This window comes from Heteronotia binoei, chromosome 15, assembly GCF_032191835.1.
Source record: "Heteronotia binoei isolate CCM8104 ecotype False Entrance Well chromosome 15, APGP_CSIRO_Hbin_v1, whole genome shotgun sequence".
NCBI lineage: Eukaryota > Metazoa > Chordata > Lepidosauria > Squamata > Gekkonidae > Heteronotia > Heteronotia binoei.
This window is the reverse complement of record NC_083237.1, coordinates 23319795-23337482: the sequence shown is the minus strand read 5'-3', so window position 1 is coordinate 23337482 and position 17688 is coordinate 23319795. Positions and strand designations below refer to the sequence as shown.

The 17688-nt window shown below is 47.5% G+C and overlaps 2 protein-coding genes across 5 annotated transcripts; one reads left to right on the top strand and one right to left on the bottom strand.

The window, feature by feature from the left end:
• The first annotated feature begins 18 nt into the window (after positions 1–18).
• PAGR1 (PAXIP1 associated glutamate rich protein 1) lies at positions 19–7939 on the top strand. 4 transcript variants are annotated; one of them, XM_060256333.1, is made up of 5 exons: positions 19–553; positions 2049–2148; positions 5846–6242; positions 6370–6452; positions 7554–7939. In XM_060256333.1, exons 3-5 carry the CDS (start codon positions 5848–5850, stop codon positions 7736–7738), a joined length of 663 nt encoding a protein of 220 aa, XP_060112316.1. In that variant the 5' UTR covers positions 19–553; positions 2049–2148; positions 5846–5847; the 3' UTR covers positions 7739–7939. The 4 variants fall into 4 exon arrangements, with proteins under 4 accessions (XP_060112316.1, XP_060112317.1, XP_060112318.1 ...); XM_060256334.1 differs by having other exon boundaries at positions 19–608; XM_060256335.1 differs by lacking the exon at positions 2049–2148 and having other exon boundaries at positions 226–553.
• Positions 7940–9297: 1358 nt separating this feature from the next.
• ASPHD1 (aspartate beta-hydroxylase domain containing 1) lies at positions 9298–14125 on the bottom strand. Its single transcript, XM_060255658.1, has 3 exons — positions 13321–14125; positions 11786–11899; positions 9298–9531 (listed from the first exon to the last, which is right to left on the bottom strand). Exons 1-3 carry the CDS (start codon positions 14075–14077, stop codon positions 9422–9424), a joined length of 981 nt encoding a protein of 326 aa, XP_060111641.1. The 5' UTR covers positions 14078–14125; the 3' UTR covers positions 9298–9421.
• Between the last annotated feature and the right edge of the window lie 3563 nt (positions 14126–17688).

Sequence of the window (17688 nt, the reverse complement as noted above, 5' to 3'; positions counted from 1 at the left end):
TGGCCTCCATAGCGTCGCACGCATACGTACTGAAGCGGGAAGGTGTTGGGGAAACAAACCATAGGCTTCAAATAGAGGGCGGGGGGTAGAGCGCTCTTAGAAGACAGCAAGAGGGCGTACGGAAGTTTCAAAAAAGTGGCGCATGCGCCTGGGGAGCAGACATTTCCTATTTTCCGTAATCGCTGAGCAAAGGATGGTTATAGCTGGGGAAGAGGAACGGACGCTCGATTGCGCTGTTTTCGGCTTGTGCTGGCTAGTTGCGGGGTGAAGGGGCACGGGGTAGAGTGGTCGCTGCTGCCACTTGTCCTCGCCTCGGCGCTTTTCGGGGGGGTGAAGGGAGAAGCCCCTCGAGTGCAGCCAGGCCTCTGTTAGCCGGGATTGGCTCCCAGCAAGAGGAGGCCTTAAGCACTAGAAGCCTCCTCGGGGGCTGAATTCAGTGGCGGAGACGGGTTTTTAAAAACGGTTTCATTTCTTGAACGGCTTACTTGAAGAAGGGCTGGGTGGCGAGCTCGGAAACTCGCATCCTGCAATGCCAGCTCGGCCCTGCTCAGAAGTATGTTTAACCATCATTAATAGTGTTCAAAGTATTGTGTATGTATTTGTTCGAGGTAAGACTTTGTAGTAAGAGCTTTTTTTAATCAATAAAAAGATTTTCCTTAAAAAAGCCTCCTTTTCCTACTCAAGAGTAAATCCCTAGTTCAGTGGAGCTTGTTTTTAAGTAAGGGTGCCTAAGAGGACAGCCGTGAAGCTCCCGCATTAACTTTTCCCCTTAGGATAAAGCAGGAGTCCAGTAGCACCTTTAAGACCAACAAAGTTTTATTTGGTCTTAAAAGTGATGCTTGAGTCCTGCTTTGTTCTACTGCTTCAGACCAACACGGCTGCCCATCTGGATCTTTCCCTTAAGGTCTGAGATGTGCTTAATGGTGGCTGGATTGGCTGTACAGAGCTGTGGTGCTGTGGCTGATTTTTCAGATAGTTGTGCAATTCTTAAGGCTGGTGTTTTTTTTGTTTTTTTATGTTTTAAATGAAAAACTAAAATTTTAGTTTGGGATGTTAACTGCCCCTGTTTACACTTGAGTGCAGGTTTTTTCTATTAGTATGAGAAAAAATTGTGCAGTTTAAAGGGAGACTTGTGTATAATTTGAAAATCTGCTTGTGCCATTTGAAACAATAAGTTACTATGCATTTTTATTAATAATGCAGTTCATATTTCTGTTGTGGTATAGCTGAAACGTGGCTTGTGTACATTAAAATTCCAGACGAGTAGTCAGGTTGGTCTGTAACAGCAAAAGTACACAGGAGTCCTTAAAAACTAATGCAATTTTATAATAGTATAAGCTTTTGTGAGTCAGAGCTCATTTTTCAGATGAATGAAGTGTGCACCCATTAGGTACTTAAATATAACTCTGGTGGTTTCCCTTGCCTTTCCTCTTATGTTTCTGAAAAATGAGCTGGAGACTCCAGGATATATCAGTCAAGAAGAAAGGCAGCTAAGTGAAGACATATGATAGAGATTTATGAAATGGTGCATGGGCTGGAGAAAGTGAGTGGAGAGCTTTTTCTCCCTCTCCTATAATACTAGGACTTGGGAGCATCCAGCAAAGTCATTGGGAAATAGGTTCAAGAGGGACAATAGGAAATAAAAGTAAATTGACATTTGAAGAAATTAGCTGACTTACAAAAGCTTGCCTTGGAATAAATTTGGTTAGTCTTTAACATGCCCCTGGACTCCTGTATGTTCAAACTTTACATTGATAAAACTCAGCCAAGTAATAGAATTAGACTTCATTTAGTGAGTAGAAATAACAATAACGGCCAAATGAGATGTGATGCTGACAACTGTGAATAAATTCCTAAGTTTTTCTCTGTGTGTTTTTAAAAATAAGGTGCATATGCTTTTTAAAATTAAAAAAAAAAGTCTTAGCCACTCTTTCACACTGCTCCCAGCATCACATCCACTCCGGTCATTAGACCATGGATTTGCCACTATGTGTCATCTTTCAGATGTTTCTTGAAAAGTAATGACTTTGTATTCTCAATAATTCTAGGCTTGGGCTGAGATCACCCTCTAGGAAGCCAAATCCATAAAGTCTGCTTCTATGTGTACAGATTTCATCTCTCTGTAATTTTGAGGCCTCCTAATAAAAGGTATTTTCCTGCTGGCATCATTTTTTGGTCTGCTGGGCCACAATAAGCTATGAGTGCATTAAACTCACACAATACCTTTACCTTAGGCAGGATGCTCTTCTTATTGCTTCCATTGTCTTTGCCTTGCTCATTGGATGTCTTATGTATTATGAGTGCATTTTTCTTTTCTAATCCATCTTCAATCTCTATGAGGAAGGCAGGCTATATAAATAAGCTAAATAAATAAAGTAGGCCTCAGATGTGGGCAAGTTGGTTGTATGTAAGTGGCCATGTAGAAGGATCTCTGTTATTCTCATCCATCAGACCTTGGGGAAGTTTAAAAAGCCAAGTTTAGATTCTAAACTTTGAGAGAATAAGGGCTGATTATATCCCTTGCTGGATAATTTTAAGTTGAGAAAAACTCCTTGGGTAAGTACTTATCAAGCGTCAAGGACCAGAGGGAAAGTCAACTTTAAGAACATAAGAGAGCCCTGCTGGATCAGACCAGTGGTCCATCTAGTCCAGCATCCTGTCTCACACAGTGGCCATCCATTTCCTCTGGAGGGCCAACAGAGGAAATGGATGGCCAAGGCCTTCCTGGTGTTGCCTTCTGGCACTAGGATTCAGAGGTTTAGTGTCTCTGAATGTCATTGAAGTTCCCCTCAGTCGCCATGGCTAGTAGCCATTGATAGACTTACCCTCCATGAATTTGATCCCCTTTTAAAGCTGTTCATTCCTATGGCTGTTGTTACATCCTCTGGCAGTGAATTCCACATTTTAATGGGACGTAACGGTGAAAATTGTGCGTAGAAAAGTATTTCCTTTTGTCCGTCCTGAATCTACTGCCCATCAACTTCATTGGATGCACTTGAGTTCCAGTATTTTGGGACAGGGAGAAAAATTTCTCTTTGTCAACTCTCTCTCCCCTCCCCAATACATAATTTTGTAAACCTGGTCATGTCCTCCCTTAGTTGTCTTTTCTAAACTGGAAAGTCCCAGGCTCTTCAGCCTTCCCTCATTGGAAAGGTGCTCCAACTTTCCTAGCAAGATGACTGTTTCTTGACAACATGGACAAGAGCTGGCACCACCCCCCTTCTTTCATTGAGCCACAAAGCAGCCTTTTAAAACAATAATATGTACCATTTGTGTTGTGTCTTTGGAGTGGTTATAATCCTTGCAGCTTCATAATGCAGAGGGAATATTATCCCCATACTGCAGGCTGTGGCTTTCTTAAGAGCCACCTCCAAACTCAAACCATGGCCGAGCCTTTCCTGACTGGCAGCTCAGTCTTGCAGCTGTTGTGCAATGCCTGCCAAGACTTGCTCTGAAGGCAAGATATAGCCCCCCTGGCTTGATGTGCTGTAGAACAGGGTAGCATGGATAGGAGGATTTGATACTCTTAACTGTTTGGGACAGAGAGAAAAATTTCTCCCTGAGAGCCAATTTGGTGTAGTGGTTAAGTGCGAGAACTCTTATCTGGGAGAAATGGGTTTGATTCCCCACTCCTCCACTTGCAGCTGCTGGAATGGCCTTGGGTCAGCCATAGCTCTTGTAGGAATTGTCCTTGAAAGGGCAGCTGCTGTAAGAGCTCTCTCAGCCCCACCTACCTCACAGGGTGTCTGTTGTAGGGGGGAGGTAAGGAAAGGTTATTGTGACTGCTCTGAGATTCAGAGTGAAGGGTGGGATATAAATTGAAATCCAATGTATTAACTGTGTGATTCTCTGCTGAGTTACTCTAATCTAAACCCATTGATTTAAATGGATTTAAAGTGGGACAACAATACACAGGATTGCACTGTAGGTGGAATATGGAGCAAGGGTGAAAGAGACAGAGTATTCCCCTCTTAGTCCTGTGTTGATGAGGTGGGTGGGTGTGTGCCAGAACAATTCATGGCTTGCCCAGCAGTGGTGTGGCTTAAAAATGACCAATGGATCAGGCTGTAGAATGGGTGGTGCTATTGCTACTGCAGCCCAGAATATGAGATTCAAGATGAGACTATTAAAGCTGCTGTGAATAGTGTGGGGTGGGTTTTATATCAATTCTAGTCTTATTTTTGAGCAGACTTCAGAGGATGGTGGGCCTGGCATGACTTTGTCCATGGGGGTCACAAAAAGTTGGACTCGACTGTGCGACTGAACAACAGCAGCCTTGTTTTGACTCAGCCTTTGAAGGCAGGAGACCTAAAACAAATACCAAGTGGAGACCATCCCTGATGAGCAGCTCCATTCCTTTTATCATTATAAAAGCTGCTCTGTCTCCCTACTCTTAGTTTGACTTACTTGATTTTGAAGCTTTCCTCTGAGGATGTCAACATGGCTCTCATTTGGCTGTTGGAGGGACAATGCAAGAGTGAAGGTGAAACTCACAGTGGCAGTAGAGGTGATGTAAGCCTGCCAAAATGCACTGTATTAGCATAACAAATAGGTTACATTATCTCTGCTTCCTCTGCATTCTCCCTCCTTTCTCTAAGAAATTGAGGGTAGAGTGTGTAGATTCTGACCCCTCCCTCCCTCCCTCGGTAATCCTCTAGGGCAGGTTGGGCTGAGAGACAGTGACTGTCACAATGTCACCCAAGGAGCTTCATAGCTAAGAGAGGAGGTTCAGAGAGCAGCCATGTTGGTCTGCAGTAGAAAAACTAAATTTGGTTTCAGTATCGAAGGAAGGCTGTTTTGGCATTGAAAAGCTGATACCCCCAAAGTTCTAGTTGGTCTCTAAGATGCTCCTGGACTTGAATCTAGCAGTTTTCTAGGTCAGAGGAGACAGATCTCACCAGTTCAAATCCCACCAACTGTAAGCAGACAGACCCTCTCCTCTTAATGAGAGGTAGTCTGCATGCAAGAGCCCTTCTTTTAACAGCACCCGGAGTCATCCATAGCACACAGCCAATCTGATCAGAAAGTACACAGGACGGATATCAGGCCTCACAGACATGTCCCGGCACAGATTCCAGAAGGTGTAATGTCAAGGGGGCTGAGCCTTTCCCAGCCTAAGGTGTGCAGAAGTGGACAAAAGCAGGCTTCCAAAGACAGGCTGCTTCACCCCAGAACTAACCTGGCCCACCTGGACTGAATCCTATCATAAGAGAACATAAGAACATAAGAGAAGCCATGTTGGATCAGGTCACTGGCCCATCCAGTCCAACACTGTGTCACACAGTGGCCAAAATATATATACACACACATATATATACACTGGCTAATAGCCACTGATGGACCTCTGCTCCATATTTTTATCTAACCCCCTCTTGAAGCTGGCTATGTCCTCACACTGTGCCCCCCCCAAGTACCCAGAATACAGAGCATCACTGCCTCAGACAGTTCCAACAATACACTGCTGCTAATAGCCACTGATGGACCTCTGCTCCATATGTTTATCCAATCTCCTACCTGGCCTCCAATCCCCTACCTTATCCAATCCCGTATCAACTACCTGACCTCATCTTCCCTGAGCTTTGGTGCTCAAAAGCTTATACCGCTAAAAATCTTGTTCGTTTCTAAGGTACTGCTGGACTGGAGTGTGGCTGTTCTGCAGTTCCAAGGAGATTTGAGACCTCACCAGTTCTGATCCCACCCTTTCCCCCACTCTCCCATGCCTACTGCTGTTTTGCCATGGGCCTACTTCAGAACAGCTGCTGTGTGGCTCCAGGCCAGCCTCAGCCTGGCTGCATTTGGGACTTAAAAGCCTCACTTTCACTTTTGTGGTCTCCATCTGTTGCAGCAATGGAGGAGGCCAGCACTGTGGAGGAAGGGGAAGTGACCTCGGGGATGCAGTCCTTGGCGGTGGAAGACGGGCCGGCCTCAGAGCGAGCCACCCCCATGGAGGAGCAAGAGGAGGTGCCGGGAGAAGCAGAGGGGGAGCAGGCAGGAGAGGGAGGCGAGTCTGCTGAGGAGGACTGGGATGTGCCCTGCAGTGATGAGGAGCTGGACTCCCCAGACACCTGGATGCCTCCCCCCAAGGAGATCCGACGTCTCTATGAACTCATCGCTGCGCAGGGGACTCTGGAGATCCAGGCAGAAATTTTGCCCCGACGCAACCCTACCCCAGAGGTCGGCAGTGAAGATGAGGATAAATCTGAGGGACAGCCTGACAATCAGGAAGAAGAGGAGGAAGAAAAGTGAGAGCAGGGGCCTGACATTGGAATTAGGGGACAGGAGGAAGGATCTGTGTGTGGGAGGGAAGGGGGTAAGGAGCCATTGTCAGGCTGGGCTGTGTCAATTCTAATTTTCTCTGTTTGTTTCCAGGCCTCATGTGCCAACAGAGTTTGACTTTGATGATGAGCCTATCTCACCCAAAAGCTCCTTGATCGATCGCCGGAGAACCCCTGGTATGTGACCGAGGAAAGCCGTGCTTCCCTGTACTAACCCCCCATACTCCTACTCTTTCCATAAAACTTGGTCTTTGCCTCTCTTTGCAGTATCCCAGGGCCCCCCCCTTCCATCCTCACCCTGATTCATCCTGTGCTAATCTCCTTGTCCTTGTTTCTGTTCCATGGTCCTGTTCATAGGTCCTGCCCTTCGCCATCCCTTCACCCGTCGATATCCCTGAAATCCTAGGTGAAGCCTTGCTTCTCCACACTGGAGTTGGCTGCTCAAGTTACCCAGAGGAAAGCTTGGATGGCAAGAGTTTGCTGCTTTTAGATGTCATAGAGTAGAAAAGGGAGGAAGGCAGGAGTACCTGGGTCTGTGTGGCATACTTTTAGGCAGGCCTCATTTTGGGCAGGAGCTCACAGGAGTGGAGCCCCAGAACCTCTAAATTTTATTGTGCTCCCCCGCCCCCCCCCCCCCCCCCCCCCGCAAATACTTGCTTCTGGGCTCCATTGTTCAAACCCCCTGTGAGAATTTTGCTGAACTCTTAAGATTTGACATACTTTCTAATATTTTTTCCCCATGAAAAAAGGGCAAAATAACCCAAACATATAAAGCAGATGGAAATTTTCATCATGCTGCTGGGGCCACATAAGAGAAAGCAATTTTAAAAGTATGGTGGGAGTAAGGTTTTCTTATGGCAATTATAATTCCAGAAGCATTTGAAGGTAGATGCTGAACTGATATAATGTAGTACACCTTCTGGTGATGTCGGGCTGCGTGTGGCATATGCAAATGAGTTGTGCTAATGAGCTCCGGCACCTCTCTTTCTACAAAATGACCCTGCTTTCAGGTCACCAAAAGGGAAATTTGCCAGGCTTATGCAGAAGACTGTAAGAATATGTCCCACTGGCCCTAATCTGGTCAACTGGACTGCGCGGGGAGATGCTCCTATACCACCATCATATAGACCGGGATGGAAGGCATGGCCTGAGTGGGGTGGTTTCCTAGCAGTCCTTTGGGATGAGGGTCCACCTCTCAGTTTTGGAAACTTTGGTCCTCTGCTTGCTCCCATCACCTGAAGTTCTCAAATTCTAATTTTAAAAAATTCAATTTTTCAGGGTCTTCTGCTAAGAGCCAGAAGCGGGAAGCGCGCCTGGATAAGGTGCTGTCGGACATGAAGCGCCACAAAGTCTTAGAGGAGCAGATTTTGAAGACCGGCAGGGACCTCTTTGACCTGGACTCTGATGACGTGCCCACTCCAAAACGGCCCCCCGGCCTTTTCTTGCGCCAGCGCAAATACTGACAGCAGTGATGAAGATGGGCTTTTTGACCTTTGGGAAGTGGGTTGAAGAAAGGGCTTTTGGGTTAAAAGCAGATGAATTCTCTGCCATCTTAAGTCAGGCAGCGTCTTGGACTTCGGCACAGATCCTGCACCTGCTGCAGGAGGTATTTACTTGGAGTTATTCAGGAATAATAAAACTCCATGAGTTTGTTTATTGACTTACTAATGTCTAGATTTTGGGTTGGTTGTTCCCCGCCCCCCCCCCCCCAATAAATCGGTGGGCTAATTTTCCTGCCTTTCTCCCTCTCCTGGCCATCCCAGGTTGAAAAGGAGGGACTGTCAAATTTATCTCATGTCGGTGGGAACAGCAGATGCCAGAAAACCTCTCTTTCAGTTGGCACAGAAAGAGTGCTTGGAAGACCCAGGGCTGGGAAGAGCAGGAAGGAAGCTGGGTACATCAAGCGCTGACACTTGAATTCAGGAAGCTGAGAAATTTTTAACAAGATGCATTTCTTATGGCCCTAAATTGTAGCAGGAATTGGCAAAAGGCATAGAAACGACTTGGGAGACTGTGTAAATCATAAGGTGCTCAGTTTTGTTAATGTCACCAGCAGCAAAAAGGGTGTCAGGGCAACCTAATAGGTGCAAAAGGTAGGCAGAAAGACTTGTCCCCCTTTGTACAGCAGCACTGGGGAGGGGCGACACAGTCTCTTGATGCCTCCTCTTTCCCCCTACACAAAGCCATCTTGTTCATGACACTCCATACACCTCTGTGGGTGTGTCTTTCCTTGATGCTACTGACCTCTTCATTCTCTTCGGAAGCCTATCCTGAGGCAGGATTTTTTCAGCTTGTATTAACCTCCTAGAGATGAGATATCTTGGATCTTCTGGTGGTTTGGATGATAAAATTTTGGCCATATTGAGGTTTGTTGGACAAACAGTTATTTGTTTTGTTTCAGGGGCCATGGTTCTGCTCTAATAAAACACATCAGGTTCATGATGATGATCCAAAGGAGTCTGAACGCTTGCAACAAAACAAAAGTGGGACAGAGAGGTTGGGGGGAGGGAATCTAATGATTTTTATTGGAGTATAGGTTAATTAGCAGGAATCTGGGGGACTAAGTCCCACCACACAAACTTTGCAACACAGACACAGGATAGGAGATTAATGAAGGATCACAGACAGGTTGAAACTGTTGAACTGGTTTTGCTTCTCCCTCACCATTCCCCCCGCCCCAACACAGAGAAGTCCACGACACTGAAACCATAGGCTTATGGGGCTTTGATGGACTTTGGCAGCGTCCACATCTGAAAGGTTATGTATTTATTCAATTTATGTCCCGCCCTCCCTGCCAAAGCAGTCTCAGATTAGATTAGACCTAGAGGAGAAGAGAACTGGGCATAACGGACCCATCCCAGGTTGGTGCACCAAAAGTGGAAAGCAACCCGGAGACACCAGATCCAAAAGAGCTGCAGGACAAGTCATAGCATCATCTTGAGATAGGAACACACACATCAATGGCTCATTTCACAATACTTCCCTGTGCTGGTCTTAGAGACGCACTAAGGTTCCTCCCTCCCTAGCTCAGTATGCACAATGGTGAAAATATTCATACCAAGACAGTAACAGCAGAGGGTTTGATGAGTGTGAGGAGCAGCAAACACCAGTAGATAAGGGCAGCGTTGAGGGCATTTTCTTGGCGCCTATCGGCCAGGAGCAAAGATATAGTCTAGAGCCTGCCGCTCAGGGCCTGCCACATTGGGATGCCAGAGGTCGACGATAAAAACCACCCGTGGCCCATCGGAGGGGGAGCCTGCAAGAAGAACAGAGTGGATTTATAACCCCACCCTTCACTTGGGGTCTCAGAGCAATTTACAATCTCCGTCCCTTCCCCTCCCCACAACAGACACCCTATGAGGTAGATTAGGCCGAGAGTGCTCTGAGAGAATTGCTCTTGAGAAGCTGTGACTGACCCAAGGTCACCCAGCAGCTACATGTGAAGAGTGGGGAATCAAACCCAGTTCTCCCAGACTGGAGCCCCACTCAACCACTGCAACACACTGGCTCTCATGAGCATTGCTAGAATTATCATGTATACGCAGCACAACTTGTGTGGCATACTTCATAATCTTCATCTTGAGGTAGCCTTACAAAATCTAGGTAGGGTTATGTCCATTCTTGCAACAATGCTTGCCTGGTCACCTGCGATGAATGCCAGTTGATCGAGCAACCGTGCACCTGTGATAAACAGCTACGCCTGTGGTCCGTTCTAGCCTTGGAAGATTAAAGGAAAACCCCATAGGTGAAGCAGAGCAAGGGATGATTATCCCTCATCTCCATTACTGACTAAACCCTTGCTGTCCAATAGTCAGGAGGCCAAGCACAGAGCAAAAAAAAAAAAGCAATTGGTGCAGTTGAGAACCTCACTGCATTTTGTATGCATGTCATCAGAGGGATTTGTAAAATATCAAACAGGGTTGCTGTGGGGAGTGGTCACACTACATTTTACAGGTCCCCCTGATTCAGAGCACCTAGGGGCTTTCAGAGCAAATTAAAATTAACCCTCCCAGTGCACAAATTTCTCTTGGGTTTTTTTTGCTGTAGTCCAGAAGCCGAGTCCTGCCTGTCCCCTGGGTGCTCCTTTCAAAGGCAGACTAGCAGTGCCAGATTAATCCCTGTGGAGGCCCCCCTCACAAATTATCTTGAGTCTGAGCACCCACCCCACCACCCATGTCCCCTGCTGCAGCCTGCAGGCACATTTTTAAAAGTCGCTTTTACTAAGCTGCAAGGGAGAGGCAGAGGAACTTGGCAACGACACCAGCAGCAGCCTCACAAGGCAAGTTGAGCAAAGTGCAGCTCAGTTGCTGGCTGCAAGCAGGGGAGAAACGGGGGGGGGGGGGGAGCTGGCCCAGGGCTCCTAAAGGCGGGATCCATAGGCCAGTGCCTTCTTGGCCTAATTGTTAATCTGGCTGTGCAGGCTAGGCCTCTCCCATGTGGTCAGGAGTAGGGATGCCAGCCTCTAGGTGGGGCCTGCAGATTCCCCCCAGATTTACAGTTCATCTCTAGACTGCAGAGCTCTGTTCTCCAGGAGAAAACGCTTTGGAGGGTGGCCTCTACGACATTGTGCCCCATTGAAATTCCTGTCCTCCCCAGGCTCCCAAATCTCCAGGAGCTTCCCAAGTGTGATCCCCTGCTAGTGACTGGGGGGGACCTAGCAACCCTAGGTCAGATGGACGAAGCTTGGCAGGAAAGAGGATATCGGTGAGGCTGAACATGCCCCCCCTTCTTTCCATCCATTGAGGGATTACCAAAGGCCCACCTTGAAAGGATGCAGCAGTTCTGGACTCCCAACAAGGGAGTTGGATCCTGATGACTGTCATGATTGAGGTGGTCATATGTTTTCCCTATATTACAAACTGGGGAACTGAGGCTGCCAAAGGACAACTTGTTACCCCTGCAAATGAAACTTGAACCCTCCTGTCATGATCCTGGGCCTAGTGAGGCCTACAGGCTCCAGAGAAGCCTGCCTAGGAGTTACTACAGAAAGCCTACATCTCCCAGGATCCCCTCTGTCCCTTTGATTGGGTGGCAAGGTTTTGAAGGGAAACTGGCCCAAAGCGGGGTAGGACCTAGGAAAGGGCAAGAGAGTGTGTTTTCTTTGGAAAAGGCTGAAGGAGAGGAGGAAGCAGGAGAGATCCCTTACCCAAAGTGGTGAGTTTGGTATTAGAGGAAGGGAATGTCTAGCTAAATGTGTCAGGGCTTCTGTTTATTTGCATCCACCTTTACTGAATATATATTTTACTGTTTTTACCCACTTATTTCAGCACTGCAAATAAACTTGTTATACTGCTTTGGTCCTCACGTCTCCTTGGTCACAGTTAAGAGGTATTTACTAATAAGGAAAACGCGTGGTTGGGTGCTCTGGGCCCTCCCATGTAGACCCTTACCAGAGTGGTGGCAGCCAGTAGAAGGCCCTCCTAGGCCCCTGTTGGGTGACACCGCTTCCCCTCCAGGTTTCTTAACAATGCAGTTGGGGCTTTCAAAGCCTGTTGCCTGCTGTGTCTTACCATTGTGTGCCGTTGTGTGCAAGAAGGAGTCATCTACGAGGAGGCAGTAGCCTTCAGACCAGCACTGGGGCTCACCACCCACTACCAGCTCACAACTGGGAGGCACCTTCAGCCCTGGAAGGGGGAGCAAAAGGGTGGCGTTTAGAAGGAGGGGGGCGGGGTCAGAATGGCCATTTCTTTCAGACCTCCTCACAAAATGAACAGGGTAGAAAGATAAACACAGTTTTTAAATGAGGGAAAGCCAAATTGTTCAAAGGCAGGCAATACATGGAGATTTATTGTGCATGCATGAATATGCTCAGTTTTGCACACTGTATGGTGATCCTCTGACTTTGTAGGAAGAGAGAAGGAAGGGGATTATCTTGCTCTTACTTAAAAATGTCCAGGCAGGAAAGAAATGTGCTGGTGAGGAGACTGCCTGACTGGAAACTAGGAAAGAGAGGACAGGTACCTCCCACAGGGTGTAGGAGCTTTCTGTATACTGCAACCTTTTGTGGCTATTGCATGTTTTTTCATGCATCTGAAGAGTAACAATTTGTTTTAAAAGGACGAAAGGATTTCAAAATCTGCATGAGACCATCAAGGAATCTTTTTGTCACCTGAAAGACAAATAGGTTTGTTGGGATATAAACTTTTATGGATCAGAATCTGCTTCATTGGAAGTACGGTGGGCATCATCAGCTGGTCGACAGAATTGCAGAGGCCACCCTGTGGAAGAAATGTTGTGGAACTGCAGAAAGCAAAGAAGGTCTATTCGTTCACTCATCCATCCAAACTACTACTCCTAATCAATGCTACCACACTTTTCATTTGCAAACTATTTTGTGGAGGAGGAAGCCATGTTAGTCTGTTGCTGCAAAATAGTAAAGAGTCCAGTAGCACCTTTAAGACAACACATTTTATTGTAGCATAAGCTTTCGAAGAACACAGCTCTCTGACGAAGAGGGCTGTGTTTCTTGAAAGCTGATGCTACAATAAAATGTGTTAGTCTTAAAGGTTCTACTGGACTCTAAACTATTTTCTGACACTGGATGAATGCATCTTCCCAGCAGCACTGTGAAGGTCATTCCTATACCTGTTTTGCAGAAGAGGAACTAAGGGGATACTCAAGCCTAAGTTTCCCAGATTTAAAGATAGATAGGCAGCTTGGTGGTGATGGAAAGTGCTGTCAAATGGCAACCAACTTAAGATAACCCAATAGAGTCTTCAAGGCAAGAGACATTCAGAGGTGGTTTGCTGTTGCCTGCCTCTTCATAACAACTCTGGGCTTCCTTGGTGGTTTCCCATCCAAATTGTAACTGGAGCTGATGCTGCTTAGCTTTTGAGAGCTGATGAGATTAGGCAGGAGACTAATGGCCTAAGGGGAGTCCTCGTTTCTGTTCTTTAAGTCTTCTGCTTAAGGAAAAGGTCAACAACTAGACCACAGACACACCCAGGAAGGAAGACATTTGTACTTCTAGCATTCACATACACACTCATGCCATCTCCCCGCCAGGTTCCCCCCACCTCACTGTCCCTCCCCAGAGTCTGCTCACCTAGATGGCACCGCACTCTGGTGTTGGTTGGCCCATACGTTCCTGGCAGTACGGTTCCCGGTTGCAGGACGCTAAAGCAAGCATTTCCAAAGCGATTGGCGCTTACAAAGGTGCGTAGGGCACTGAGTGCCCTGTAGGTCCATGGGCAGCTGCGGCAGTTCTGTGCCATGCACTCCCCCTGCCGGTAGAGGTAATAGCTATGCCAGCCAGAGGTTGCATTGGCTGTCCATCCCCGTGGTATCGGTGTTCCGGATGCAAAGTCCCACGCGATGCTCTCGAATTCGCGCAAGATGGCTGCATAACTCAGTTCGAGGATCTCTACATCGTGGCGCTGGGACTCTCGGGGGAAGTAGGGGGCAGAGGGCAAATCCGGGAGATAGAAGGCGCTGGGCTTCTGGATAGCGGGCCGTTCCCCCAGCTGGTAATGGGCCTGGTCTCGGATGCCTTTGTGCAGCCGGTTCATGCCAGACCACGAGTAGCGCTTGGCATAGTCTCGCAGGCTGCGATAGAGGCGCTGGTTCACGGCATCGCTCTGGAGGGCACGGCGAGGGCATCGTTCCTCTGCTGGCACTCCCTGCTGGTGGGATGTGGGGGCTGCTTGCCCACTCCCTACACGGTAGCAATACCAAATAAACAGCAAGACCAGGGAACCCAGAACTGCTATGGTGGGTTCTGGCCGGGGCCTCCAAGATGATGTGTCAGGGAGGAGTGGTGAGAGGAGGCCGTGGAGACCCCAGTCGGACATGATACAGGGCATCTTCAGGCAGGCTTAGAGCACTCCATGAGCATCTGTGCACCCTTCTGACCCTCTTTGCCCTTTTAACCCAGCGCGCTAGGATGGGTGTTGTTCTCTCTGCACTTTGCTCAGCCGCTGCACCGATTCCTCCTCACATCTCTAGCACGGTTTTGTTTCTGGCTTCAAGCACCATCAATTCAGTCTCTCCTTGGTCATTTTCACTGCCACCACATTCCCCGGTCGCCCTGTTCTCTCTGCTCCATTGCCGTATTCTGTTGCCAAAGCTCCTCTCTCTCCCTATTTCCCCCTGCTGATCCAGCCATTTCCACTCATCTGATTTTTCCAGTCCTCTTTCCTCTATCCCAGGGGTTCCCTCTTTCCTACTTGCTCTCCCAGTTTTTCTCCCCCCCCCACCCAATGGTACCCGCTTCCCTCTAGGCTTTCATTCCCTCCATCCCATGTTATCCCTAATCTGTCCCAACCTCTTTCCTCGTCTGCTTTCCCAGGGACTCCATCTTCTGATACTTTGGTCTGCCTTCCACGTTGCCAGGTTGTCTCTTTGCTGCTGATGGTCCCCCTCTTCTCTGTTTATCCCCTGGTCCACCTCTCTCTCCTCTTCTATTGCTCCGTAGCTTTTCAGTGCATGTATTCCTGCCAGAGTCATCCGGAAAAGATTAGGATGACCCCCCCCTTCCCCAACGCACACACTCCCATCCACCACCGACTTCATCATCCCTCCCTTTGATGTCGTCAGACTCCTTCCTCGTATCAGCACCCGTAGAGGCCTTGCTGCATCTAGAGCCACCCCCACCACAGAGAGATGCTGCATCTCAGCCCCCTGGGCACAGAAACCTTGGATAAACAGCTGCTCCCCCCCCCAAAAAAAAACTCAGAAGTGAGTGGATTAAAACACATCAGAAATGGGACTTGTCCGCAAAGGACAGAGAAAGTGTCCCACCCTTCTGCATGTCTGGTGGGGGCCTGAACTGCAGAACCGATCCTGCTGCCTGCAGGGGAAGTGCTGCCAGGCAGGGCCAGTCTTGGGCAACCTCACCCCCCCCCCCCAACTCCAGGCTGCAGCAAGCATGGGCTCTCTCATCAGCTCCACCTCTTCCACCGATATCTAGGAGGCAATCCCTGCCCCCTAGCAACCGCCTTCCTTAGCAACTGGCCTAGCAACCCCGCATCTAGCAACAGCTCCACCCAAACAGTAACCTTGAAGCCTCTGTCTCCATCAGTTATTGTTGCTACCGCTTCCCAGGTTTTTCCTGATAACTAGAACTGCCAATCTTCAGGTAGGGTCTGGAGATCTCTTAGTATTAAATTGATCTCCAGGTGATAGAGATCAGTTCCCCTGGAGAAAATGGTTCTTTGGAGGGACCCTATGACATTATGCCCCACTGAGGTCTCTTCCCCCCCCAAACCCTGCCTTCCTCAGTATCCACCCCCGGAATCTCCAGGAATTTCCCAACCTGGAGTTGGCAACTCTACCTATTGCTCCCAACTCCCTCCTCTAACCCCCTTCTGCCCCCAGCAAGGAGCCATCCAAATAATCTCGCAGAGGAAGAGGGGCCACTCACAGGAGTCCTCGCAGTTTCCCAGGACTGCATGAACAACCATAACTCTAGGCCCGCCCATGATCTTCCTCAAGTAACTTTTGCCTCTCTCTCAGTGGGTACCCACCCATCTTGAGTCACTGACCACATCTTTTGCTTAAGGTTGCCAGGTCTGCAATGGGAGATATCTGGAGACTTTGGGGGTGGAGCCGGAAGAGGGTAGGGTTTGGGGAGGGGAGGGGTCACAGCATAGTACAATGCCGTAGAGTCCACCCTTCCAAGCAGCTGTTTTCTCCAGGGGAGCTGATCTCTGACAGCTAGAGATCAGTTGGAAAAGCAGGAGGTCTCCAGGCCCCACCTGGAGGCTGGCAACCCTAACTTCATCTCAATCCTAACATCTGCATGCGGCCCAGACTAAAGAGATTTGGAGACCAATGGCACGAGCTGGAAATTCCTTCTTGCATGTATTTATGCTGTTTTTAAACTGTTTTAATTTTTTTTTCTCTTACATTTTATTATTTGTTTTTACATTCTGTTGTGATCTGCTCTGAGCCCACTTGCAGGGAGGGCTGAATGCAAATTTGAATAATAACTAATTAAATAAATAAATAAAAATCAAAGTATGTAGCCATGTTGGTCCACAGGAACTCCCAGTTACATTTGTAAAAATCCTGTCTAATTCCCTAACGACGCTCCCCAAATAAATCCTTTCTGCGACAGCTTTGCTGCCAGTTCCCACCCCCACCAACTTTACAGTCTGTACTTTAGCAAATATTGTAGTGTCTTGCCTGTAATAACCACTCTACACAACTTTAAAAAAATAGTCACCATTTTAGGTGGGGGGAACCAGAACTGGGGGTCATTTTCATAGCAAAATCCAAAAACAAAAGCCATGTAATGCCTTGTATTAAGTTGAATTAAAATGTAACTCAGCACAGCGTACAAGCCTTTGAGTTCTTCAGAACTCTTAATCAGTCTAGATGTTAAAGACAAAAAGGGGGAGAGAGGAGGAAAATATATCTTCTAGGGTTGCCAACCTCTCGGTGGGGCCTCGTGATCTCACCAAATTACAACTAATCTCTTGATCAGTTCTTGTGGAGAAAGTGGGTGTTTTGGAGGGCAAACTGTATGGCATTATACTCCAATGAGTTCTTTCCCTTTCCCAAAGCATCTACTCTCAAATCTCCAAGAATTTCCCCAGCTGGCAACTCTATTAAGTTGGGGCGTAACATTAAGGTACTTTCAGAAGTTTGTGTAGAAATATTTCCAGCAATCCGCAAAAGCTTTTAGGTACTGGCTGGCCGGCTAGCCTATAGGGACAGAACCACTGTAGCAAACTGCATCTTGAAAAATCAGTGGTTTTCAAACTCTTTGCCTTCAGTAGGCCTCATTATGGGCAGGAGCTCACAGAAGCAGAGCTCCAGAACCTCTAAATTTAATTGTGCTCTTTCTTTCCGCGCCCCCCCCCCAGATACTTGCTTCCATTGTTCAAACCCCCTGTGAGAATTTTGCTGAACTCTTCAGATTTGACAAACTTTCTAACATTTCCCCCCCCCCCCACAAAAAAGGGGAAATAACCAAAACATATAAAGCTGCCAGATAGAAATCTTCATCATGCCACTGTGGCCACATAGGAGAAAGTAAATTTGAAAGCATGATGGACATAAGGTTTTATTATGACAATTATAATTCAAGAAGCATTTGAAGGTAAATGCTGAGCTGATATAATTTTTAAGTACACCTTCTGGTGATGTCAGGGATGAGTGGCATATGCAAATGAGTTGTGCAAATGAGCTCCAGCACCTCTTTTTCTACAAAATTACCCCTTGAGGGAATCCTTTCTGTATGCCAGAGGACTGGGGGAAGTTTCCTAGGGTGCGTACTTAGGCCAGGCCAGGGGTGGCCAAACTTCCTTAACGTAAGAGCCATGCAGAATAAATGTAAGATGTCTGAGAGCTGCAAGGTATGAACAAATATTACGCACATGTCTTTATTAAAACTCTTAATATTTTCTTTGCACTGAAAGATAAAATACATATTTATGCACTTTACAACACAACCATGCTAGAAGGAAAC